At 47.2% G+C, this 27,058-nt stretch overlaps 1 protein-coding gene across 7 annotated transcripts in view; it reads left to right on the top strand.

Annotated features, from left to right (window-relative positions):
• DOCK7 (dedicator of cytokinesis 7) overlaps positions 1-27,058 on the top strand; it is a 187,989-nt gene that overhangs the window by 85,974 nt on the left and 74,957 nt on the right. For 6 of the 7 annotated variants that reach the window (XM_055137873.1, XM_055137874.1, XM_055137875.1 and 3 more), the window contains exons 15-18: positions 10,271-10,388; positions 14,969-15,039; positions 18,697-18,835; positions 19,743-19,844. In XM_055137873.1, coding sequence (XP_054993848.1) covers positions 10,271-10,388; positions 14,969-15,039; positions 18,697-18,835; positions 19,743-19,844 — 430 coding nt within the window. Of the gene's footprint in view, positions 1-10,270; positions 10,389-14,968; positions 15,040-18,696; positions 18,836-19,742; positions 19,845-27,058 lie in introns of those variants that run through there. The other variant, XM_055137880.1, reaches the window with a different exon arrangement.

Here is a 27,058-nt window from a genome sequence, read left to right on the forward strand (position 1 = left end):
CAGCCAGGAACGGCCCCCAGCACTGCTGGGTGTGGCCCTAGCATTCTCCCCATGATAGATTAGATAGATAGATAGATAGATAGATAGATAGATAGATAGATAGATAGATTATAGATAGATGCTTTATTTTATGGACCTGTCTCTCTCTCCTCCTTTTTCCTCCTCAATCCCCTTTCTCTCTCTTCTCTTTCCCCAATCTCTCCCTCTTTAATAAATACTGTGTATTTCACAGTAAATAATCACTTGTAATCACTTGTCATTCTGTTGTTCGGCAGTTTGCTCAAGTGAGCGCCAGTAACATCTCCATTTGACCATGTCGAGTGCTAGTATAGCCCAATGACGTCTGCTCACTCCAGGAACACAAAAAGCATAGTAAATAAATGAATACATAAATTGTGTCTGGTAAAACCCTATAAAACGAGCCATTTCCAGTGTCTGGTCTCAGCGTGCCTCTTTCTGGTAGGAAGTTGAGGCCCCTTCTTTGAATATTTCCACCTCAGGGTCTGTAGAGCTCCTAGAACAGGCGAGGTCAAAGGCCAGAGGAGTTCAGAGCCGGATTCTGGAGCAGGACTGTGTGAATTAGAATTCTGCCTCAGTGATTCTTTAGCTCGGTGACCTGCAGACAAATTACTTACTTTCCCCTACCTCTCTTTTGCTTCTGTCTAGTGAAGATAATACCTATGTTAAAGTAATGTGTAAAACTTAGTATTTGGGACTAGAAATATAACTTAGCAGTTGACAGTGTCCTTTCTATGTTTAAGACCTAGGTTTGAGTCCCAGCTCCAAAGAATATCAAAGCACCTGATGTGTAGGTAAATCCCACATAACATCATATACTAATCTTTGCAATTAGAAGTTCTTGATACCTTAATGTCCATGCTCATACTTAATTAGTTAATATGATCTAATCGCTTGGTAAGATAATAATATATTTGGTAATTTTCCTAGAAACTAGTTATTCTGAGTTTTGATCCATGATAAAGACAAGAAACTATGTCTTTTTGACTAGACCGTGTGTGTTTCTTCTTAACCGTTTAATATTACACAAATCTGCTTATAACATAAAGAATACAAGTAAATAAAAAAGAGAAATATTATATTAATAGGGGAGAATAACCAAAAAAGTCCTTATTCATTAATGCCATCTTGTCCTGACCATTCGAACATGTGGGAATGTAAAAGTATCTGCTGGGCTGAGAAGATGCCTGAACTTTTTCCCTCCTTCCAGTGTGACCGTTTAGTGGTGTGATCGCTGGTCACGAAGGGCATATTTCGAAACTTCTCCTAACCAAACTGTCTGCTTTCCTGGCTTAAAACTATTGACCCTGCTGTTTCATCTGCTCTCTACTGGGGCTGGACTTGAGACAGGTCAACTTCTCATCTGTTGTACCATAAACTACTTTCTGCAAGATCCATGTCTGGGTGTTTTCCCCCCCCCCCTCATTTCTGTGTTTAAATTGTTTTCTTGGTAGCATTTTAGTACACTGCCTGACATGTTAGAGAAGCAATAAATTTTTATCGAATGGATTAGAGAATAAGAGAATTGTAAATGGGAGTTTCCAAAACAGAAAATCTGCATGTTGTGGATGTTTGTCCCATTTTGAAATATATATCGACCCGGGTTTGATTCCTCCATCCCTCTCGGAGAGCCCAGCAAGCTACCAAGAGTATCCCGTTCGCATGGCAGAGCCTGGCAAGCTACCCATGCTCTATTCGATATGCCAAAAATAGTAACAAGTCTCACAATAGAGACGTTACTGGTGCCCGCTCGAGCAAATCGATGAGTAACGGGATGACAGTGATATATGTATATCCAAGGTGAAATATATATCTATATATATTATATTTTTTAAGAGAATTTGAAAAGTAGCTCATTCCAGTACATGGAAGTAAGAAAAGAAAGACTGTGAAATTTCCTCTTGGTTTAGTTACTGTGCTAGAAGTGCTCTCAGTTCTTTTTTTTTTTTTTTTTTTTTGCTTTTTGGGTCACACCCGGCAAGGCACAGGGGTCATTCCTGGCTCTGCACTCAGGAATTACTCCTGGCGGTGCTCAGGGGACCATATGGAATGCTGGGATTCAAACCCTGGTCGACCGCATGCAAGGCAAACGCCCTACCCACTGTGCTATCGCTCCAGCCCCGAAATGCTCTCAGTTTTGACACAATTTATAGAACTGCTCACATGGAACAGTGACACACTACAGGTGATTATTGTTGGTTTATAGACTGTTGTCTCCAGGGAGGAATATCTGGATCCTTTCCCTCCCCCCCCCCTTTCTTGTAGTAGTTTGGCTGTTATTGAATGCAGTTAAATTGGGTTAAATAATTGGCTTAATCACACACTTCGAGTGAGTGCCAGCACGGGGAACTGAATCAGAGTCGTTGAGACCCTTTCACAGCCACCTTTGAAGCCGCCTGCCCCTGTACACACGGTGTGTACACGGGAGCTTGAATCCTCCGCCCAACGAAAGCAGGCATGTTTATAAAATCTTTAAATATTGAAGCAAAATCAGATCCTCCTCTGAAGGTGCCATGAGAACTAGCATATGGAACTGCTGACCTGCGTGACATCGAAGGACAGTCAGGAGCTGTGTTTAGATTCCGGCGGGGCAAAGTCCCTGACCCTTCCCCGCTTGTGCAACCGCACGGAGGGGTGGCTTCCAGGTGAAATACGAGGCCATGATCCCTTTGAGCATAATTCCCCCTTCTTGTTTCTTTGCACTGTGAGCATCTGATTTTGAATTAGTGTGTCTGGTAGCAGCAGTCTGAACATAGCCGAGAAAAACCCGCTTCTCAGTACAAATGTGGGTCTCAGCCCCGGGAGAGCAGAAAGTCGGAGCACTCACTTGCCGGTTTCCCTTTTTCTCTTTGTCCCAGACAGCGCCGTCCAGAGGAAATGCAGTGCGAGTTTAAAAATGTGAAATCACACACACACACACACACACACACACACACACACACACACACACAAGTGACATGACTTTATGTCTGCATCATGTAGGAGTAGCACTGTAGCACTGTTGTCCCGTTGTTCATCGATTTACTCGAGCGGGCACCAGTAAGGTCTCCGTTGTGAGACTTGTTGTTACTGTTTTTGGCATATCGAATATGCCATGGGTAGCTTGACAGGCGCTGCCAGGCTCTGCCGTGTGGTCGGGAAACCCTCGGTAGCTTGCCGGCTCTCCGAGAGTGACGGAGGAATCCAACCTGGGTCTGTTGCGTGCAAGGCGGACGCCCTCCCCGCTGTGCTGTCGCTCCAGTCCAATGGAGCGGGACATCAGAAAGTTTGTCTCAGTGGGTGATCAGTCTGAGCATGCTGGGCGTTTAGGGTCTGTTTTTATAAGGCGCTTGCAGGTGTGGTTTGTGTTTCATTACCTGCGTACCTTACGGTGACGGCAGACACACAGCTGCTCCCCGTCACCCCGCCTTGTCTGCTGGATGGTGCCGGTCAGCAGAGGAAAGCATCAGCTTTCCGTTTTGTTTTGCTGTTTCATGTGGGGGTGGCGGGTGGTCCACACCCTGCAGTGCTCAGAGCACCACTCCCGGCGGTGCTCAGGGAGCCGTATGGGGTGCTCGGGATTGACCCAGAAAGGAAAGCAAGGAAAGCACCTTCCCCCCCTGAATTATTCCCCCAGTCTGTTTTCTTTCTTTACATTTCTTAGCCACGGTTAATAAATGTTAAAATTGTGCTGAAAGAATCATTCCTAGCGAGCAGTATAAAATGAATTATTCAGAGCCTGTTCTTGAGGCAGGCTTGAATGGTGGTGGGAAAAACTGGAAAAAATGGTGGTGGGAAGGTGCAATGGTGGTGGGGTTGGGGTTGGAATATTGAATGTTACGAATCCTCATAAGCAGTTTGTTTGTTTGTTTGTTTTTGCATTTTGGGTCACACCCGGAGATGCACAGGGGTTACTCCTGCTTCACGCACTCAGGAATTATTCCTGGCAGTGCTCGGGAGACCATATGGGATGCTGGGAATCGAACCCGGGTCGGCCGCGTGCAAGGCAAACGCCCTACCCGCTGTGCTATTGCTCCAGCCCCTCTCATAAGCAGTTTTTAAAAATTAAATTGAAATAAAAATAGAAATAAAATTGTGCTGAAAGAACTTACTGTGGAAACATTTTAGGAACTCATAGAAAAAAATAAAGGTTCTGATTTTACTTGTTAACATTATGGGGGTCTCTCCTGCCCGGTTCCCTGGCTGGTGAGCTCAGCGTATCTCCCTATCCCCAACCCCCTCCCACACACATGCACAGATTAGATCTTGCCATGTACAAGATCCTGGGCTCAGTTTCATGCCCACACAGTAAAGACTGTGGCAGAAAAGTGGATCACTGGCCCAGAGAGAAAGTTGAGCATTTGCCTTGTAAGTGACTGACCTGGGTTCAATCCCTGGCACCCAGTATGGTCCCGCAAGCACCGCCAAGAGTGATCCCTGAGCACACAGGCAGAGCCAGTGCTGGACCCCACTGGGGGTGGTCCAAAAAACAAACGAAAAATCCATCAATAAAGTGAGTCACATGCATTTTTGTTTCCCAGCCTATATATATAAAAAAACAACCCCAAAACATTTATACCGTGCTAGAGCCTGTTGTGTTGAGCAGTGTGTTATGCAGTGTGGTGTAGACGCAGTGTGCAGTGACGTTGGTATAAAAACAGTGTACAGCCTTCAGGATTCCCCTGGGCATGGGGCCACCTGGATAGTGGTGGAGGGAAGAGGACACCGGTGGAGGTCGTGGTGTTGGCATGTCTTGGGCACGAAACCCTGCATTGACAGGTTTGCAGAAGTGCCTAAAATAAGATTTCCAACAAAGCAGGACGGACCTTGCTTCCGGGGCTCAAGGAATGCTCAGTCAGTCTCCACTGCACCCGCCTTGCAAGCGTGAGGCGGCGAATTCCACCCCCGGCACCCTCCATGTGCACCGAGTCTGGTGGCATTTGCCACTGGGGTCCCTGGCACCACAAACCAACACTGTGGCCAGGTCTGCAAACCTAGTGAGAACACCGTTCCTGGCCAGCTGCGCACGCGCCCTGGCCGTTGGAGCAGCAAGAAGGAGGAAAAGAAGATACTTGAAGCATCAAGGCTCGGTGGCTAAGCACTGCCTGCCGCCATCTGATCTCTCCTCCGAGGCCAGATCTCTTGTTGGTGGAGGGTCTTGTCTCCGGGTGACTGCTGACTGCATGGGGGTGTCCGTGGCTGAAGGTTGGGGTGAGTGCCAAGATTTCTTAAAATAAGACAGTAGGGCATCTTGCTGCATTGGCACCTTCTTCCCCGAGAGGTTGCTCTGTCACCAGGGATGAATTAAAAACTTAGTGCCAGGAGGAGAATGAATCTGCTGAAGAGCCTAGCTATGCGGGATTTGTGACCAGATCTTCAGGCTTCCACGAAGTTGGGAATGGGTACCTCCTCCCATCTCCCTGTTCTTCTAGGAGCCTGGTGGTCACACCCACGAACTGCCTCTGGCGCCATGTTAGCGGATTAATGGCCATGATCCAACAACTCACAAATAAGTCTCAGGAGAGAACAACAAGCTGCAGAGATGCCTCCAGACCCCAAAGTCACCATCCAGTTAAAAGTTTAACTCCAGCTCTATCACCAGGTTTAATATTTTAGAATTCCTGGAGCAACATCTCGTAGTCTACACCACTGATGTACCAGGAGTATCGCACCACATTTGATGAAGTGTAAATAGATGCAACTGATCTTGATAAATACACACACACACACACACACACACATACACACACATATTAGCACATAAGCCTCAACTTGTAACAACATGTTAGTAATCTCTTATGCAAGGGCTTACTGGCTTCAAGGTGACATACAACAATTTTCACACACTTTCCTCTAAGGAAAGTTTGGATCATTCTTAGTGGATTATTCATAACAAGCAATACAAAATAAATTATTTAGGATCTGTCTTTGGGGCAAACTTGGGTGGTGGTGGGAAAATGTGAAATAATGGTGGTGGGAAGGTGTAGTGGTGGTGGAATTAGTGTTAAAATATTGACCGTGATAACATCTATACAATGGAATACTATGCAGCTGTTAGAAAAAAGGAGGTCAAGAATTTTGTAGTCAAGTGGATGGGCATGAAAAGTTTCATGCTGAGTGAAATGAGTCAGAAAGAGAGAGACAGACATAAAAAGATTGCACTCATCTATGGTATATAGAATAACAGAGTGGGAGACTAACACCCAAGAACTGTAGAAATAAGTACCAGGAGGTTGACTCCATGGCTTCGAGGCTGGCCTCACGTTCCGGGGAAAGGTCAACTCAGAGAAGCGATCACCAACTACATTGTAGTCAAAGGCCATGTGGGGGAAGGGAGTTGCGGGCTGAATGAGGGCTAGAGACTGAGCACAGCGGCCACTCAACACCTTTATTGCAAACCACAACAGCTAATTAGAGAGAGAAAACAGAAGGGAATGCCTTGCCACAGTGGCAGGGTGGGGTGGGGGGGAGATGGGATTGGGGAGGGTGGGAGGGACACTGGGTTTACGGGTGGTGGAGAATGGGCACTGGTGGAGGGATGGGTTCCCAAACTTGGTATGAGGGAAGTATGAGCACAAAAGTGTATAAATCTGTAACTGTACCCTCACGGTGATTCTCTAATTAAAAATAAATAAATTTAATAAAAAAAAAATAAATGAAGGCAAAAGCAAACTACCTTAAGGAAAATAAACCAAAGTGTTAGCATATTAGGCCATCTAAATTAGATTGTAATTCTACATTGCATAACTATTGTTAAAGATAGTAAGTTTACATTTATGCTTTCATTTTTGTTCATTTACATTTATATACAACATGTATTTTCATACCTAGTGATATAAAAAAAAATAAAATAAAATATTGACCGTGATAAAGTATTGTGAACAACTTTTATGAAAATAAAATTTTCAAAAAGAAAAAAGTATATTAAAAAAAAATTTAGTCCTAGTAGAGTCAGTAGGGCGCTAACCTTGCTTGTGGCTGACCTGGGTTCAGTTCCCAGCATCCTATATGGTGCCCCGAGCGCTGCCAAGAGTGATTCCTGAGCTCAGAGCCAGGAGTGAGCATCACTAATTCTGCCCCAAAAGCTAAAGCGGGGGAAATAAGTGCCAGAGTTCTAGTACAGCGGGCAGGCTGCTTGCCTTGCATGCGTCCAACCCACCTTTGATCCCCAGCATCACGCATCGTCCCCCGAGCCCAGCAGGAGTGTCCCTGAGTGCCTCGCCAGGAGTTAGCCCTGACTACTGCCACGGTGTGTCCCGAAAATACATTTAAAAAAAAGAATTCATTCTGAATGACTGGTTAGGTATCTCAACACTTGAACTTGACCTGCTTATTCTCTGTGGATTTGAAATTCCTCTGAGAGGTTCATTGAAACCCGAGGCAAAGCTGTCCTTGGTTTCTTGGCAGCTTGACTCCTGAGAAGACCATCAAATGGAAAGGAATCTGGACTCATGTTGTACGCCTTCCACCTCCAGAGACAGGTCCTGTCTCAAGTTCGTTGCCCACAGTTGAAGTGACACGTGGCAATATAAGTAATATGCAGCCAATTCCCTTTTTTTTTTTTCCTGGAATTTAACTCAGGAAAGTGTTAAATGACTAAATACTTGTGTTCATCCTTCACTATTCATTCCGTAAAGATGAGACACTGTTTTTGGTACTGGGGATACAACATTCAACTTGCTGGATAAAGCCCTCGCCCTGTTGGAAAGATTCAAATAAGTGAGGGCCGGAGTGGTAGCACAGTGGGTAAGGCCTTGCACGGGGCCAACCTGGGTTCGATCCCCGGCATCCTATGTGGTCCTCCAAGCACCACCAGGAGTAATACCTGAGTGCAGAGCCAGGAGTAACCCTTGAACATCACCAGGTGTAACACCAAAACCTAATAATAATGATGATGATGATGATAATAATAATAATAATATAATAAATGAACAAACAAGGCATTGTAGACTTTTGTTAGACAGGTTGTTTGTTTCTGAGTTGTAAATGGAACGGTTAAGTAATGTCCCCGGAGGGAGTCCAGGTGAGGCAGCCTTGCATGCGGCTGTTAGAACTGTGACCCAGGTTCGAATCTCAGGTACCACTTGTGGTCCCCTGAGCACTGTCAGGGTCACTCCTGAGCACAGAGCCAGAAATAACCTTTGGACATGGCCAAGTGTGGCCCCAAAACAGAAAATGAAAACAACCCCAAACCGAAAAAGCACCCTAGACCGTGAGTCTGTGAAGGAAGCCCTTCATCTTTCATTTCTCTACTAAGTAAATGCTCACCAAAACCACGAAGGCCCGTGCTTCAGCTCTGGGCCCCCTCGTCTCCCACCATTCTTGGGCATCTGCTCCCCGAAACTCTAGCACACGCGGCGGCCCGTTGCATCTGGATCCTTTTCATCAGGGTGAAACCAGACGGCATGTCACAGCCTCAGGCCAGGCAGGAGAGGTCAGAGAGCTGCAGCTCATGCTGGCCGGTGGGGCCCGAGGGTTTAATCCCCAACACCACACGGCCCCCAGGGCACCACCACGAGTGACCCCTGGGCCCCGACCTGGAGCAGCCTCCCGTCCCACGGGATGGGGCCCCAAACCAAAAGCAACCGCAGACATAAACATGTTAAAAGCAAGACCAAGGGGCTGGAGCGATAGCACAGTGGGGAGGGCGTTTGCCTTGCACGCCCTGGGTTCAATTCCCAGCATCCCACATGGTCCCCCGAGCACTGCCAGGAGTAATGCCTGAGTGCAGAGCCAGTAGTAATCCCTGAGCGTCGTCGAGTGTGACCCAAAAAGCGGTGGGGGGGGGGGGTCGGGGAAAGCCAAGACCAAACAAACAGACAAGCGTCTTCCCCATCCTCGCTCCTGGCTCTCTGACTTCCACTTTCTCAGTTTCTCCTCACACGTTTCTGGATCTCCAACTTCCTCTGGAACCTGCTTCATCCATTTCGCACGGAGCCTCTGGGTGACAGTGGCGTGGGTCAGCCCAGGGCTGTGTCTCCGCTCTCAGCCCTTGGGCCCCCGAGCAGCCTGTGGCCGCCCAGTTTCACTCCGAGGGGCTCCCGTGCCACTGCACACGCTTAGGGCAAGGGGACGGGAGAGAGCCCTCTCTTCCTCGCAGGGACCAAGTTCGTAATTCACTGCTTTCTCAAAATAAATTTCAGATGAGCATAATAAAACAAAGGAGTGCTATAACCGAGACCATATTCTAAAAAAGCAAAAAGGAGGCTTTAGATCAGGAGCTATAAAAATTAGAAAAAGCAATTTTAAAACTTCTAAGAGCAGGTCATATAATGATGGGAAAACACCATGACGTAAATGAAAGTGATCCTGTTAGTAATATTTAAACAATTCATAACATTCCCAAGCAACAAAGGTTCTCTCTCTCTCTCTCTCTCTCTCTCTCTCTCTCTCTCTCTCTCTCTCTCTCTCTCTCTCTCTCTCTCTCTCTCTCTTTCTCTTTCTCTCCCTCTCCCTCCCCCTCCCTCGCTCCCCCCAGATGTCTTTACTCCTGTCCTCTCTGTTGGCAGCAGGGATCACTGTGTGGGGTGAGATGCTAGATCACGAGCAGGACGTGACGTCAGAGGAGTGCAGCCACCCGTGCCCGTCTGGTGGTGGTCGCTGTTTCACGGGACGTGTGATGGTCTGCCACGGGTACTAATGTGCAGTATCCCAGCGCCTGGGACCCAGCCCCTGCTTATATGAAAGCGACTTGTGTGCATGTATCCTCTGCTATTTGCTTGGAGGATAGTCCGAGATATAATATCGGAACTGTTTTTTAACTTCTTTTGGGGGGACGGGGTGAAGGGGCACACCCAGCTCTGCTCGGGGGTTACTCCTGGCTCTGCCCTCGGGAATCACACTTGGAGACCATATGGGATGCTGGGGATCAAACCCAGGTCGGCCTCATGCAAGGAAAACACCCTACTTGTGGTACTGTCGCCCCAGCCCCTGCTTTTTAACGTCTGAATTGTTTTAATCCGTATTGCCCCGAAGTGTGTTGAAGAAGCAAGAGCTTGCGTTTTGAAGCTTAGCGCTTCTGTGTTCTGAGTTCAGTTCTGCTACTTAACTTGGTTGTGTGTCAAATCATTGAAATCCTCTGGGCCTTATTAATTAAGAAATGGGGTACATTTGCTTAATGTAATTGCTCGAGAATCAATTAAATACTGTGTGTAAAAATGTTTGGCACGTTGGCTAGCAAATTCTAAGTATTTTTGTTTCTCTCTAATTTTTGTTTTTTCATTATTGAGTATTATAAATGAGTTCATTGCCATGTCTGCTGTTGCTTTCACAGAAATCTTCTCTACATCTACCCGCAAAGTCTTAATTTTGCCAATCGCCAAGGTTCTGCCAGAAATATAACCGTGAAGGTCCAGTTTATGTATGGGGAGGACCCGAGTAATGCTATGCCGGTAAGAAATGTCCTTTGTTCCTCCTGTTCTTTATCTCTCCTGTAGACATTCTTTGGTTCCACTTGGTTGGCAGCACTAAACTAGAAATACCCATGATTTTGAAAACGAAATTTCTAACTGCATTGCTATCTTGCAGATAGCAGTGGATTTTTCAGAATTTCATTTAAAAAAAAAATGCAATCTTTTTTTTTTTTTGATTGAGAACTTAGCATATGCCAGGCTCTCCCAGAGATACCAAGATGAGTCAGACTTGCGATGCAGAAAATATAAGGCAAATAAAAAACACGATAAGATGGTAAAAAGGATCAGAATAGCAGCGTGTCAGGCGGTGATCCTTGTCCCCTGTTGGTGTTCGTCCCAGGCATAAAGTGGTTGAAAAACCGTTCTTCCATCCTTCCCCTGCAGTGGTGTTGACCAATGACTAGTCAGCATCCGTGTTAATACTGTAACATGGCCACGACAGGTGCCGGACAGGTGCTCCCCTCAAAACCACTAATGTGGGTGTACCCGTGAGGCGCAGGTCACCTTTCTCCGCTGTGGCTGGCTGTGGTTTGGGTTCACAGTGCCCTCGGGATGAAAGCGTGGTGGAAAAGTGGCGGAATGGCATAGGAGTTGGCAGTGTCCGTTGGGAACGCTGCACAGGTGATCTTAATATACATCATTTCCCCATCCATGTTCAATACTGATTTCTACCTTGGCTACATATTAAACTAAAAAAAAAAAAAAAAAGAAAAGAAAGAAAAGGAAAGCTATCCCCCAGGGGCCAGGGCGATGTGCCTGCCTTACCTGTTCGAGGCCCTAAGTTAGGCCCCCCGAGCTCCAGTACTGGGAGCTGGACCGTGAAGCCTGCACGGCCTGGGCATATATCCCCTGTTTGCCTCTGAACTTACAAACACCGCTGGTGAGAACCCCAAATTAAATGAAAAAAAAAGAAAAATTTTTTTTAACTAAGAATGCCAGGAGCCGCAGAGATAAAGCCGGAGTCCAGCAGCCCCAGCTAAGACCCCAGCTTTAATCCACGGACCCCCCCCACCTCGCCCCCAGCACTGCCAGGAATGATCCCTGGACACACAGCCAGAAGTAAGCCCCCAAAGCCCTGAGCACCTCGGACTGTGGCTCCCCTCCACCCTTCCCCAGTTAAAGTAAAGAAAAATCCCAGTGCCCAGACCGTGTCTTATCCCGATTTAGAGTCTGATTTGGGGGCAGGGCATCCAGACAGGTATCGCTGGCATAAGATCTCCCTGAGGGATTCCGTCTCGGACCCAAGACCGAGGAGCAAGGTCTGCGCTGGTTCTTGGGGTTGACCCGAGGAGTCCGAGATGAGGTGTGCAGAGGGCGAGAGAAACGCTTGCAAGCGTTCCGGGATGTAACAGGAAAGTTGAAGGGGGCTAGCGCCAGGCTGAGCCAGAGCCGAGGAGATTGTTCATGGCCCTGGGGCCGGAGCATGGAGGGAGAGAAGCGGAAAGGCAGGTCCTGTTGGCGCCTGTCCCCAAACAGAGGTCAGTGAGGAAGCTGTCCGCAGAGCGTGAGGCTGGGGCCGTTCCTGACTGCCCGACAGTTAGTCGGCGGGGTGGTGGGACCCCAGTAAACACAAGCTCCTTTACACTGGCTTATTTATTCATTTATTTGCTGGGAGCCACCTCTACAGTGCTCGGCGCTTCTCCTCCCTTGGCAGTTAGTTAGCGGTGGCGGGACCCTAATAAACACAAGTTCCTTTGCTCCAGGTTATTTATTTATTTTATGTTTTGCTGGGAGCCACACCTGGCAGTGCTCAGACGCCACTTCTGCCTCGGTGCTCAAGGGACCATGCGGTGCCAGGGACAGTGCCTGTCCTCCCAGCAGGACTCGTGCATCACCCACGGAGTCGTTTTCTCCCACCCCACCCTAGACACTGGACTGCGGCTAGGAACTGCGGAGCAGCTGTCAGGCACGAGGCCAGCCATGTTTGCCCTCCCAGAACTGGAGCGAAAGGAAAATAAGCTAAAAATAGGCCCTTGTCTGCCTCCCCGTCTGCCGTCGGCCAGCGCCAGTCCCTCCCGTTTCTTAACTGGGAAGCAGCCGATTTCCCGCCTCACCTGGCCTGGGATTCATCAGCGGGTAGAGACTTTGGAAACAGCCCGCCCAGACTGCTCGTCTCCCTGTTCTCCCCCTCGGGCTGCCCTCTCACCTCTGTGCATGTGATGCACGTCGAGTAAATATTTTATGGAGTTGGGGCTGGAGCCATAGCATGCACTCGGCCTACCCAGGTTCGATTCCCAGCATCCCATATGGTCCCCCGAGCACCGCCAGAAATAATTCCTGAGTGCAGAGCCAGGAGGAACCCCTGTGCATCGCCAGTATGACCAAAAACCGATATATATATATATGTATATATATATTTTTTTATGGAGTTTATTTTTGAGGTTCGGAATTAGTGTTTCAAGGTCCTTGTCAGCTCCTCCGTCCTGCCAAGGAACCGACTGTCGCCTCACAATTGGTGAGAAGGTCCTGAAGCACGGGAAGGTGGCGTCCCCTCACCCTCTCTGTGACTTGCCCTCGTGAACCCCAGCTTATGACAGGTGGTCAGTGACGCCTGCCTTGACTGTCTGCCCAACAAACTCTCCCCTGTCTTAGCATCTATCGAATCCCACCTGCGGCCTCCGCTGCCACTCCCTGCGGACTCCGCCCCCGCCCCCGTTGGCGTGTGGAGCGCCTGCCTGGGGATGCCAGCACAGTCCTTCTCTCCACTTTTTAGGGGACCCGCTGCCCGGTCCGACGTTGGTTTCTTCCCCTTGCCCACTAGACTGTGAGCTCCTCGAGGGCAGGGATCATGTCTCCGCCCCGCCGTGATGCCCAGCTCCTACCGGGGTGAGGCACGTCACTGACGCCACGAGGACGGATTAAAAACACTTTCCACCCTCTAAAGCTTTCGGGGCCTGGAGAGTTAATGAGCTGCTGGGGGGAGAGGTCACAGCTTTGGGGGGAGGGGAAGCATGGGCCTGCATTCCTGTCATGTCTTGATTAGTCATGTTCTGTGTCTATGTCCGTGACCGGTTTGGAAGGATTTATGCAATACAGTGTGGGCTAATGTGTATATTTTAAAATAAGATCTGCTCAGAGAGGTCGGGGGTAATTCTGTAGTCACGTAATCAGGTGATCATAGAATTGGTCAGCAAACCATAAATTGTCACTCACAATCCTGGCACTGGGAGTTTTGAATCAGAACTTTGTGTTATGAGCGGATGGATGAAATTAGACATGTGTCGATGAAATTAGATATATTTTCACATAATTATTCCACACCCTTAACTTACTAGGACTGGATTGAAATGTGGAAAAGGAAACTCAAATGCCTGTAATTATGTTCTTTTAATTTAATCAATTAAAAATTTTTAATTAAAATTTTTATTTATTAATAAGCAATTAATAAATTTTAATTTAATTTAATCAGAATTAAAATTAAAATTTTTGATTTTTTTTTAACACTAATCATTTTTGTGTAAGGATGGTCCCAACTAACCATGCCCTTAAGAATAAAACTTGGGGGCTGGAGCGATAGCACAGCGGGTAGGGCTCTTGCCTTGCACGCAGCCAACCCGGGTTCGAATCCCAGCATCCCATATGGTCCCCTGAGCACCGCCAGGAGTAATACCTGAGTGTAGAACCAGGAGTAACCCCTGTGCATCGCCGGGTGTGACCCAAAAAGCAAAAAAAAAAAAAAAAAGAATAAAACTTGGATTGTTTCACCGGCTTTGCTGATGGAGTGACCCACGCCTGTTTAGCTGTCCATTCACCCATAGAGGTGGCTGGGGCAGACGTAAGCTGCAAGCTCTGGTTAGATAAAACAACTGCTACCTCACACAGGTAGGAGCTGGCATCAAGCCAGCCCGCTTCCCATCAAAATCTCCGCCATGCCCGCACCATCACCCAGCCGTTTCTCCAGCAGGTCCCCCTAGCGAGTCAAGGTGTTGCTGTGAGAATTTGAGGCAAATGTATTGGACTGAATATCTAAATCTCCACACGTCGTAGTTGTTTTATTTTATTTTTTTCAACGTGATGGATTTTTGTTTCATTTTGTTTTTAAACATCCATGTAAGAATATAGGACTGGAACTTACCCCCACTAGAATAGCTTTACAGGGATACTCGGGGCAAAGGTAGAGTCTCACCTGAAATAAATACCGTTTGCAAATGATTTCTATTCGGCTTACAGAATGACTGCTGTTTTATTGGAGTGAATATCGATTTGTTAAGTCGATATGGTTCATTCAAGGCTCATGTTTCTCATATACATTCTAAGTTATATGCCACATCTGATTTTCAAGTGAATTTTACACTGTCATTAAATGTACCTTGTTGTCCAATAGCTATAAGTATAATGGATAGAAATTTTTTCGAATGTGTTTGAATGTCAGTTGGGTCTGTCGCTGAAAAGTTAAGTAATTGAGCTTATTAATAAGGGCCTGTAGGCACATTGTTCTTCATTGGGCTAATTTTGCCCTTTGTTCTCAAATAGTTATTAAATCAGACAAGTTCTTACATAGAAATGAAACATCCAGCATTTATTACAACAAAGTTTCAACATGCTGTTATTTGTTACAGGTAATCTTTGGTAAATCTAGCTGTTCAGAATTTTCAAAGGAAGCCTATACAGCCGTAGTATATCATAACAGGTACTGAATTCAACTATTTCTTTCAAAGTTACTCACTTCTCAGTAGCACTGTTAGCACGCACACTCGTGTGTTAGCACGCACACTCGTGTGTTTACCAAATGCTTGGCTGCACGGATTGTGCAAATTCAAGACGCGATTGACATTGAAGTTACGAGTTTCAGCCTAGAGATGCCTTCTCTGTGGACATCTCCAGTGTGAGACTTGGTACACCCACATCTTTCCTAGCAGATTCTCTTACCCTTTTCGGGATGTTGTTTATTGATTTTTCACTGTCACCCCTGGTTCTTTGGTCTTTTCTTGTGTCCCCCAGCCCCACCCCTCCAGTACTCTATAATCCTCCTTAACCCTGACTCGGTTAGTCACTCAGATTGATGGTACCTTAACGTTCAGCCATCCTTGTGCTGAGCAACTCTCCACTTCGCTTCTTTGGGAAATACCTAATTTTGGATAACCTTCTATTTTTGCTCTTTAGAAAAAGCATTATTTGGATGCTGTTGGGAAAAACCACTAACTGTACCAAATCCGGATTATGCCACATTGATTTGCTTTGACTGCACAAGGGGCGGGGCTTTCAGTAAATCACTTGATTTCAGTTTGACTCAGCAGCACACTTTGGTAACCGTTTTTGCCATCACCCCCCTCACACACACACACACTCTCTGCTTGGCAGTGATGTTCCTCCTCTTCTGTCACCAGCTCCTCCTGCTCTCCTGTTGGCTCCTGTATGTCCCCTAACACTCCCACTTCTGAGACCGTCCACCTTGGGACCCAACAACTCCCCCTTCCTCTCCTCCTGTCTTTGTGCTGATCCTTCGCTTCTGAGGTAGTGATGACCCCACCCCTCCTGTGCCTCTCTCCCCCTCTTCCTCTTCCCGAAGGATCTCCCACCAGTCGCTCCTTTTCTTGCTCCTCCAGTCTTCGTTGACTCTATCTCTTGTTAGAAACAAAACAGAACAAAACAACAGCTGACATTTCCTGTACTGAAGATGCCAACAAAGCAAATCTGTCTTCTGCGCTGGCGTAGAGCATGGTTTTTCCTAGCATCCTTTAAGACTTTCTTCTTTCTCACCTTTGCTTTATGGTTTTCTGAGTGTTCTCCTTCTTTGAACGCTTTTGCAAATTCACACGGATTATCCTTTGTAAGTATCTACATTCCACACACAGTTTTCCCTTCTTCTTTTTCCTATTCTCTCCCAAAGAGTTTTAATCATACATCTCAGTTAATTTCAACAAGAGTGCTGCTTTTTATTGTTTGCGCATGGAGTGTTTCTATTTTCAGCCCTAGTCTTCCTTCTGAGGCCAAACATGATGTTGGTGGGCTCATGTATCACATACTCACTGAATACCTGGCTGCCTCTGCAGTCTCCCTAACACCCTGACACTCTGCATTGCTCATAGTACCGCCATTCTACAAGGCAACTCAGACTCAAAATCTAAGGCATCTTTCCTTTCTTTCCTCTGATGTCCAATCAGCATCTGCCTCCTGGCGGTTTTCTTACTAACTCATCCCATAACAAACACATCCTGTGCCAGAGCCTTTCTCCGATCTTGTTCTTAATTACAATTCTAGTCCCTTCTATTTGCCGCACTCCTACCCAGCGGCTGAAGCCCCAGATCATTGATCCTTTCCTGTACAACGTTCCCTGGCCTGCAACAGGAAATCCTTCTCTAGTTCCCTTCTGAAGCTCTTACACCTATATGCTCTATAGCAAGGGGTGGTCAACTTTTTTTTTTTTTTGAGGAAGGCCAAAATTCCTCGTTTTAGATCCTCATGTGGCCTCGGTTGCCCCCACAGTGCTGGTAGGGCACAAAGCAGCCTCAGACGGTGAGTCAGACTGCCAGTAAATTTTTGACTGTGGGCATTGAAATTTGAAATTTTTCATAATATTTTTAAATGAAATGCTATTACTTTTATCCTCCTTCCCCCAACCACTTGAAAGTGTGAAAACCAGGTGGGAAGAAGGCTCAATGGGCCATAGTGCAGACTTTGCATTGGGAGTCCTGGGTTCGAGGCCCAGCACCACAAGTCACCCGAGCACTTCTGGATGTGACCCCCAAAACAAAGGGACAAACAAACAAACAAAAAATAGTCAAAAACATTCTTACTCTGCAGAACTAGGTCATTGCTTTTGGCCTGCAGGTCACAGCTTGCCACCCCTGTGCTCTATAGCGCAGTTATCGTTTGAGTCTTATTTCTATTTCTACAAAATTACATATTTTTAATTACGTATTTTTGAGGGTAGTTTTTTTTTTTCATGTTCATCTTTAAAACCACTGCAGAAGAAGTCATACAGGGCTTAGCCTAAAGGTGGGCAGTGAGAGATAGTCGATGGCTGATTAATTTGTAGATGTTTATTTTTCCACGAAAACCTTTCCACAACGGAAAAGGCAAACTCAAACACATGGAGGTGGAAAGACGTTACCCACGAAGATGCTTTCAGAAGTATCTCCATTTGTAAGGAGATCTGTATTTTTACTGCACAGCGTTAGCAAGGCATAAAATAACAACGCCGACCATGCCCGTGGGAAGTTCAGCCTTCTCAGGTCCAGGGCTGACGAATGAGGTCACTGGCAAAGATGCATTAACATCTTTTCTTCACCAGAGGCGTCAGGTTCTCAGGGGGCTGGCACGGTCTCTCTTTCTTGGGATTCCAAACACCTCATGCCCCTCAGTAGTTCTGTGATCGCATCCACGCTGCTAGCATTTTTTGAGGCTTCTTGGAAATGGAGGATCTGTTAGCATCAAAGAGAACGCCTGGAACAGCCATGCCCTTCAAGGCAGATGGAACCGTGCAGTGTGTGTGCGTTGTCATTGACTAGAACGCCGAGCGATGGTGAAAACGGAAGGGTCAGATGCCAGGGTCCGATTTTTGTCAATGTCTGTATCACGGTAGCAGCAGCGTGTCCCTGTTAAAATGCTCCTGGTTTCCATTGTCGAGAAATACTGAGCGGAGGGTGCCCTTGACTTGCTCGAGCATGATATTGTTGTACTGGCAGAGAGGCAGGGAGTGTTTCTAAACTCGGAGGCATTTGGTGGGTGCTCGCTGACCCCCTCCCTTTTTTTTTTTAGTTACTAATAAATAGACTAGTCCTTGTTTGCAAACATTGTTTCTCTAGTAATGGAATAATTGATACAAAACATTCAGCGGGTCGCTCAGCTTGATAACTGAATTATCTAAATATCCCCTACCCCTTTTTTAAACAAGAAAAATGCTAGTTAGTCTTATTTAAGGCTATATGAGGAAAATATTTTTCTATGATATGGTTTAAAAATACACACTTATTAAAGCAGCTCGATTTTTTTTCCTATGTAATATTCATCAGAATTGGTTTACAAATATAGGAAACTTCACTCTAGTCTTCTACACAGTTTTCAGTGTAATGAAGATTCAGCATCAAGGTGGGGATTACTAGTAAATCCACAAATAGTAAGGTTATTCAACGCATCCATAAAAATGGATGAGAAATTTCAGAAACAAAATTAGTTACTTTGAATTTGGGGAGAAAAAAACAAAAAAAAGTATTTTGGAGTAAGAGAAAAATTAAGCATGAATCCCAAACTTAAAAGTTCATTAAGCAAATGGCTAATGTTTTATTTTGAACATGTTACTGACTGTCCTTATTGATGTGTTGTCTTTTGTTTTTGTTGTATGAAGGTCTCCTGATTTTCATGAAGAAATCAAGGTTAAACTCCCTGCTACTCTAACTGACCACCATCACTTGCTTTTTACTTTCTATCATGTTAGTTGTCAACAAAAACAAAATACCCCTCTTGAAACTCCAGTTGGTTATACAGTAAGTATATTTTTCTAACTTCATGCTTAGCTTGCTCCTCTTAAAAAGAATTATAAAGATTAGAAATACAGTTGCTGTTCAGTAGATTATTAGGGTATTTCCTTCCATGATTCTACACATTGGTTTGGTGGAAATGTCCTAGCGTTACTCAGTAACGTAATTAAATAACATGTATGGACACTGGTCCTGATTTTTGTAGGGTTACCCAATAATAATAGAGTGTAAGTACAATAAATGTGGGGATTCTTCAAAAGAGAGCCTTTTTGAAAGTAACACTGGAAGGAGACCCTTGCTATTCACACCTGTTTAAATTGCCTTTGATGAAAGCAATTAAAAGTGCCGAGTGGTTTTGGAAATTCCTTAGCACTGCATTGCAAGGGTCAACCCTAGGTCAAGGCCACTGGGCTCGCTGTGAGTATAATCCACATCGGATTCACTTGGCACTTCCAGCCGGGAACACGAACTTGGATACGTGTAAGAAGTGAAAGGCAGGACGGAGAGATGTTCCAAAGGACTGAATGTGGACAACCAGAATTCAGTCGCTGGCCCTGCCTGGTCACCTTAACACTAACTCCAAATTTGGGGGAGCTCCTCCTTAATAGAATATTGCTGTAGAACACTTCTTTAGAGTTAGCATGCTTCCCGTTCTGTGTGTTTGCAAGGAGATGCTGGGGACCAAACCCAGGGCCCGAGACATACGTGTAAGGCAAGACTTTGCCACGGAGTTAGCTAGTTCCCCCAGCTCTGTGGGAGTCAGGAAGGCGCATTATCTGACGTAATCAAAGCTCCTGGATGGTCAGTGGGGCCCGAACGATTGGACTCACGTCCAGTTCTTCAGTGTATTTTCCACCGAAATTCCTTTGGTCACAGACACGTAGCCTAATGCTGTTTCCTTTTCATTTAAAAGTGGATCCCAATGCTTCAGAATGGAAGATTGAAGACGGGCCAGTTCTGCCTGCCCGTTTCCCTGGAGAAGCCGCCTCAGGCTTACTCGGTCCTGTCCCCCGAGGTCAGTATCTCTACACCGAGGCTCTAGGTCGGTCAGACGGTCTCGTATTCCGGCGTCGTTTGTCTCACACAAGGCGTCGCTTCTTTTCTTCCTTCTTTAGGTGTACATATAAGCAATAGCATTATTTTCTCCTGTAATTTAGATTATAGAATGCTAGAAACTTAGGTGTGTACATTTTGTCACCGAAACATATGAAGTAACTTCTTGAAGAAAAGATAAATTGGGAGATTTTCCATTTGTTGCATGTGAATCTTCTTTAAGTAAGCATTCCTGCTCTGTTGCAGGCAGCATTCTACTTTAAAGTTAAAGGAAAGATTAGATTTTAAGTGATTTTTGCACCCAGGTGATGGTTGTGGTGTTAGAACAATGTATGCTTGGAAAAAGTATCATTACCATTAACAGTACTATAAATCATGGTAGCTCAATAAATAAGATACATTTAAAAAAAGATTAAAAATTTTTTAGATTCCTTTTTTTTTTAGTTGATTATACACCCAAAACTTAAGTATCTAGAGCCATGCAGTGCAAGAGATTGTCACAATGTTGTTAATGACAATGACTTAAAAAAATTTTTTTTGAAAAAAATATCAGTACTGGGGCTGGAGCGATAGCACAGCGGGTAGGATGTTTGCCTTGCACTTGACAGACCTGGGTTCAATTCCCAGCATCCCATATGGTTCCCCGAGCACCGCCAGAAATAATTCCTGAGTGCAGAGCCAGGAGTAACCCCTGTGCATCGCCGAGTGTGACCCAAAAAGCAAAAACAAACAAACAAAAAAATCTCAATACACCGGGACAGAAACAGGACTCCCGCACCCCCAAAGGTTGCCTTCTAGGATCACGTCTTTTTCTTTTTCTTTTTTTTTTTTTAATTGAATCACAGTGAGATACAGTTACAAGCTTTCATGTTTGGGTTACAATCACACAATGATCAAACACCCATCCCTCCACCGATGCACATTCCCCACCACCAATCTCCCCCTTTTCCCACCCTCTCCCTGCCTCCATGGCAGTTTTCCCCATACTCTCCCTCTATTTGGGGCATTATGGTCTGCAGTACAGAAACTGAGAGGTTGTTGTGTTTGGCCCTTTAGCTACTTTCAGCACACATCTCCCATCCCGACTGATTCCTCCAGCCATCATTTTCTTAGGGATCAGGTCTTTTTCTGTAGGTTCAATGAGCCTTGTTAAGCAGCATTGTCAGCTCACTGTCACTGTCACTGTCATTGTCATCGATTTGCTCGAGCGGGCACCAGTAATGTCTCCATTGTGAGACTTGTTGTTACTGTTTTTGACATATCGAATACACCCGGGGAGCTTGCCAGGGTCTGCTGTGCGGGCGGGATACTCTCGGTAGCTTGCTGGGCTCTCCGAGAGGGACGGAGGAATCGAACCCAGGTTGACCGCATGCAAGGTGAACGCCCTACCCGCTGTGCTGTGACTCCTGAGAGCAATTGAGCTAACAATTTTGCCTGTTGGAGCAAAATTATTAGCTCAGAAGGAGATATTTTGAAGGAAAAGAGAATGGTGCATTTTTTTGTTCTTCATTGGTTCACAAACGCAAGCGAGTTTTCCAAAGGGCTGTTGGCCGCTTTCTCCTCGCTCCTGCGCCGTGATGTTGCTATAACGTGTTGATCGTTCCGAGTTCAGTGTGACACGGCGCTCGGCTTCAGGGGTCTTTGCTGGTGTGGCTTTGCATCCTGACTGAGACCAGCACTCTCGGACTCAGCGCCAGGCCTGGGTCTGTGCTCCCTCGAGCGGTGACACTTGTCCTCCAGGTATGCTCAGACCCTACCCAGCAAACTTCCTTGATGACCTTTGACTCACTTCCGCCTTCACGCCGGGTGAGCAGGACGGGACGCTTGGCTTGGCTTTGTGTAACCCCGTGCTCGAGGTCTTCCTCTGCTCCCCTCAGCCCCCGTGTGCAGCCCCCGCTGTCCCAGCTCTTTGGGGGTCCGGGGGCCTGGGAAAAGGCGCTCCCAGGGGCGGGGTCCGACTCCCAGGAAGTCAGGCTGCTAGAGCTAGAATCCTAGATCCGTGTCTCTGCTCCTCCGTTTTTTGTTTTTTGTTTTTAATTTATTTGTTTGGTTCTGGGGCCACACCCAGTGGTTTACTAGCCACGCCCAGGGCTTCCTCCCGACTCTGAACTTGGGGAGCATTCCTGGTTGTGCTGGGGTTGGGGGGACCACATGGGGCGCTGGGACTGAGCAGGGCAGGCGGCTTAACCTCTGCACTCTCCCTCCCGTCCTCTGGACCACTTTGTGACCTGAGGAACGCCCTGGTACAGAGCTCTCCCCTTTGGGGAAGCCGACTTCTCTCGTGAGCATGATATTCTGAGATTTTCTAAATAAAACTTTCTTTCTTTCTTTCTTTCTTTCTTTCTTTCTTTCTTTCTTTCTTTCTTTCTTTCTTTCTTTCTTTCTTTCTTTCTTTCTTTCTTTCTTTCTTTCTTTCTTTCTTTCTTTCTTTCTTTCTTTCTTTCTTTCTTTCTTTCTTTCTTTCTTTCTTTCTTTCTTTCTTTCTTTCTTTCTTTCTTGGCTTTTGGGTCACACCCGGCGATGCACAGGGGTTACTCCTGGCTCTGCACTCAGGAATCACTCCTGGCAGTGCTCAGGGGACCATACGGGATGCTGGGGATCGAACCCAGGTCGGCCGCGTGCAAGGCAAACACCCTACCCGCTGTGCTATCGCTCCAGCCCTGTTTTTTCTTGAGAGGAAAAAAAAAATTAAAAGAAAGCATTGTTGGGCCAGGAGAGTGGTTCAAAGGTTTGGAACACGACAGGCCTTGCGTGTGTGAGGCCCCGAGTTCGATCCCTGGTGTGGCCTACACCTGCCCCAGCCCCGGCACACCTTCCCCTACCAAGCGCCCCCGCCCCGCCCCCAGCCCCTGGCCTGGTGCCCGTGAAGCCGTCAGGAACCATTACAGCCCCACAAGCATTGTTGCAAGTGGTGCTTCGTTGATAGTTAACAAAAATGAGGGTGCTTTAAATATATTCCAGTAAGACATTTTATTTGTTTGGTTTTGGGGCCACACCCAGCGATGCTCAGGGTTTACTTCAGTTTCTGTGCTCAGGGATCACGCTTGACAGGGCTTTGGGGACCATACCGGATGCCAGGGCTCAAACGTGGGTCAGCTGCATGCAAAACACGCACTCTAAAGGGATCACTAAGTCAACGATGGCTGGAGGGATCGCTCGCTTGGATGGCAGCTGTGTGCTGAAAACAGATAAAGGACCAAACATGACGCCTCTCCGTATCTGTAGTCTGTATTGCAAACCATGATACCCATAAGTAGAGAGAGCGAGAAAGAGGGCAATTATCCACCATAGAGGCAGGGGGAGGGGTGGGGGAGGGATACTGGGGACATTGGTGGTGGAAAACGTGCACTGGCGGAGCGATGGGTGTTCGATCATTGTTGCCTGAAACACAATCATGAAAGCTTTGTAACTGCAGCTCACAGTGATTCTCTCTCTGTCTCTCTGTCATCCCATTGCTCATCGATTTGCTCAAGCGGGCACCAGTAACGTCTCCATTGTGAGACTTGTTACTGTTTTTGGCATATCGAATATGCCACGGGGAGCTTGCCAGGCTCTGCCATGCGGGCGGGATACTCTCGGTAGCTTGCCAGGCTCTCCAAGAGGGACGGAGGAATCGAACCTGGGTCAGCGTGTGCAAAGCAAACGCCCTACCACTGTGCTATTGCTCCAGCCCCACAGTGATTCAATTTTTTTTTAAAAAAAGGAAAAAAACAAGCACTCTACCAAGTACTATGTCTCTTGGATCCCCAGTAGGACATTTATAATAAAAACAAACACAAACCCTGTCTTGACAGCCAGACTTAGCGTGTAAAGCGCATGTCAGGAAGAGCATGGGAAATGCTTGGTGAGCCCGGTGAGTTCCTGAAGGGCTCTGGGGTCGTGAAGGCTGTGTTCGCAGAGGGAGTCTTCCTCCCGGCCGCTCCGGTCTTCCCTGTGTGCCTGGGGTGAATTTGTCACTCTCTCGACTAGAACCGAGTAAACCTCCTCCCCACCCTCAGTTCCTCAGACTGAGGCCTTACCCCTCCGCCTGCTCGTTTGGAGGGGAGTGTCTGGGGGGTAGTGAGGTCAGCTGGCCCCAGGGAGCGGTCTGCTCCCCCGGGATCCCAGGGCTCTGTAAACGGGCAGAGTCTCACTGTCCGGATTCCGTGAAGTGCCTTGACCCTGGGTTTATGAAACAAAAGGCTGTTATTGAGCCACCTCAAGGGGGCCTTTTGTCAGAGCAGCCGGGCTGACCAGGAGGACTTGGCCTGGATTTGCTCAGTTGTGAATAGAGGATGAGCGTTACTGCCCGTATAAATACAGGGTTAGCGGGTCACTGCTAGAGTAGAGTAGTGTCGGGTGCAGCTCAGAGGGGCTCTCGGTGCTGTGAGGGGCGCGCCCCTGCTTGCTGCTGTGGGCTCTTCCCGCTGCCACACTGCTCGCTCCAGTGTTTCCGGGCGTAAGCTCTTCCCTTCGATGGTTTCAGAATCTCTGGAGCGTTTATCAGAACCCATGTTTTTTCCGGTTGGTTTCTGTTTGGGGGCCTTCCTCGGTGGTGCTCAGGGCTTACTCCTGCCTCTGTGCTCAGGGGACCGTATTTCATGGCAAGGATCGAACCTGGGTCGGTCAGCACACAAGGCAGATGCGAGCCCCTTACCTTGCTCTACTGTCTGCCTGGCCCCGGAACCACAGTTCTCTTTTTTTTTTTACTTTTATTGAATCACCATGAGCTACAGTTACAAAGCTTTCATGTTTGAGTTTCAGTCATACAGTGGTCGAACACCCATCCCTCCACCAGTGCGCATTCTCCACCACCAGTGTCCCCAGTATCCCACCCCTCCCCCCGCCTCCATGGCAGACACCCATACTCTCTCTACTTTCGGAGACCCCAGTTCTGAACCTAAGTCTTGGAGTTTCTGCCGTGGTGGATCTGGGTTGGAATTTGGCCTGATTCCATTTCTTACAAATACCTTGATTTCACTGATGCTGCTGATTCTCAAATCAAACTTTTAAGATCTTTTCGTGGGGGGGGGGGTGCGGGGTCACCCCAGGTTTCTTGCAGTCACTTCCAGTGACACAGGCCCTTGGACCTGAGTTGAATGCTCAGCCCTCCCTATGGTGCTGCTCTGTGGGGGGCGGCTGGGGATGGGGGGCTGTGTAGTGCCAGGACTTAAGCTCAGCACTGTGGCGTGGGCAAGGCATGTCCCCTAGCCCTCGGGGCGCTCTCCCTGGCTCCGACCTTTAAGGACTTGTGGGAGATGTGGGTCTCATTCTCCATGGGTCTCTCCTCTTCCCTCCCTCTCTGTCTCTGTCTTTCTGTCTCTGTCTCTGTCTCTCTCTGTCTCTCTCTCGCCCTCCCTCTCTCCCTCCCCTCTCCTTCTGTCTCTCCTTCCTCTTCTCTGAAAGCACATCTTGTGTTGCAGAGTTAGGAACTGGGTAGGAGATAGCAGAGGGTAGTCCAGGCACTGTCGTTGTATACAGTCTACCTGGGGTAGATCCCGGCATCCAGAGAGTCCCCCGAGCCCTGCCAGGAGTGATCCTTGAGCACAGAGCCAGGAGTAAGCCCTGAGCTCCAGCAGACGTGGCCCCCAAACAAAACAAAAACAGCAAGAACCCCCAACCCAAAGCCTACCATGTAACGAAAGCAAGTCAGTCAGTCTAATTACATAACCAATGGAATGAAAACAATTTTAGGATAATATTTTCATTAACATTCCTAGCGATTTACATCAGAACCCAGTTTTTAATCCTTAAAACAATAGGCTTCTTCACTTGTGAAGATTTTAAGCTCCATTAAGGCAGCATGCATTTAAAATAAAGGAAACAGACGATCGTGAGCCATTCCAGGGCCACTGAAATCTAGATTGATTGGCAGGAAGAGATTGAAGAGTTTATCATGTGAGAAACAGGTTTCAGAATAAATTGATTGTTCTTCTGAAGGTGGGAGGGGAGGGCTGGAGCGATAGTGCAGCAGAGAAGGCCCTTGCCTTGCACGGGACCATCCCATTTGATCCTCCCAGCCCCAGCAGGAGTGACCTCTGAGCACAGAGCCAGGAGTCAGACCTGAGCACTGCTGGGTGGGACTCAAAACCAACACACAAAAGGGTGAAAGGGGAGAGGTCCCAGAGGAGGCACCAGATCATCTAAATCAAATTAAGTACAGGGGCTGGAGCAATAGCACAGCGGGTAGGGCGTTTGCCTTGCACGCGGCCAACCTGGGTTCGATTCCCAGCATCCCATATGGTCCCCTGAGCACCGTCAGGAGTAATTCCTGAGTGCAGAGCCAGGAGTAACCACTGTGTATGGCCGGGTGTGACCCAAAAAGCAAAAATAAATAAATAAAATTTTAAAAAAAAAGAAAAATGGAGAATCTAGAGTCAGATGATTTAAAAATAATAATAATAAATAAATCTAATTAAGTACAGCCGGTCATTTTCTTGCTCACTTAGGGGCGATGCCCAGCAAAGAGAGGGTGGGAGTTGCTGGGGCCAGCAGGAGAAAACATTTCCTAGGAGAAGTAGCAGTGGTCATCCCCCGTGCGTGTTGAGGTGTGGCCGGCGAGCGCAGGGAAGAGAAGGACCGAGAGCGTCAGGAGACACCAGCAGTGAGGAGCGGATTGTGCAGAGCTGCGGCCTCAGGCCAGCACGGGGTCCCGGGGTCCCGGGGTCAGGGAATAGGAGCTCTGTGGGAGATCCTGCAGGGACAGACCAGAGCTACGACACACGGCATCAGGGGAACCAGAACCGCCTTCTTCGGTGGTTCAGTAGCTAATCAGGAGCCTCTGCCATGTCGCCTGCTGACCTTAGGGACAGCACTCAAGGAACTACGTACGCAGGAATCTGTCCAGACTCACTCCCTCACTCTCAGCACATCGGAATGTGTATAAATAGCCGCAGTGACCCCTAAGCACACAGCCAGGAATAGCCCCTGAGCCCCAGTGGGTGTGTCTTGCCCCTCCAGGCGGGGGGAAAAAAAAGGGTGTGTATAAAAATATATGTGTGTGGAGGAGTGTTTGGAAATGACAGGAAGGGATCTTTGTCTCCGGGATGATGAAACCTGGAGTTGATATTTGCTGCTTTTTCACACTCTAAGCCTTTTACGCCTTTTGGAGGAAAGATAGATCAATTTTAAGAGCCAGCCGTAACTTGTAAATTTATTCACAATGCATAAAAAGTATTTCCCCCTCCCTTCAGTATT

This window comes from Sorex araneus, chromosome 5, assembly GCF_027595985.1.
Source record: "Sorex araneus isolate mSorAra2 chromosome 5, mSorAra2.pri, whole genome shotgun sequence".
NCBI classification, from domain to species: Eukaryota; Metazoa; Chordata; class Mammalia; order Eulipotyphla; family Soricidae; genus Sorex; species Sorex araneus.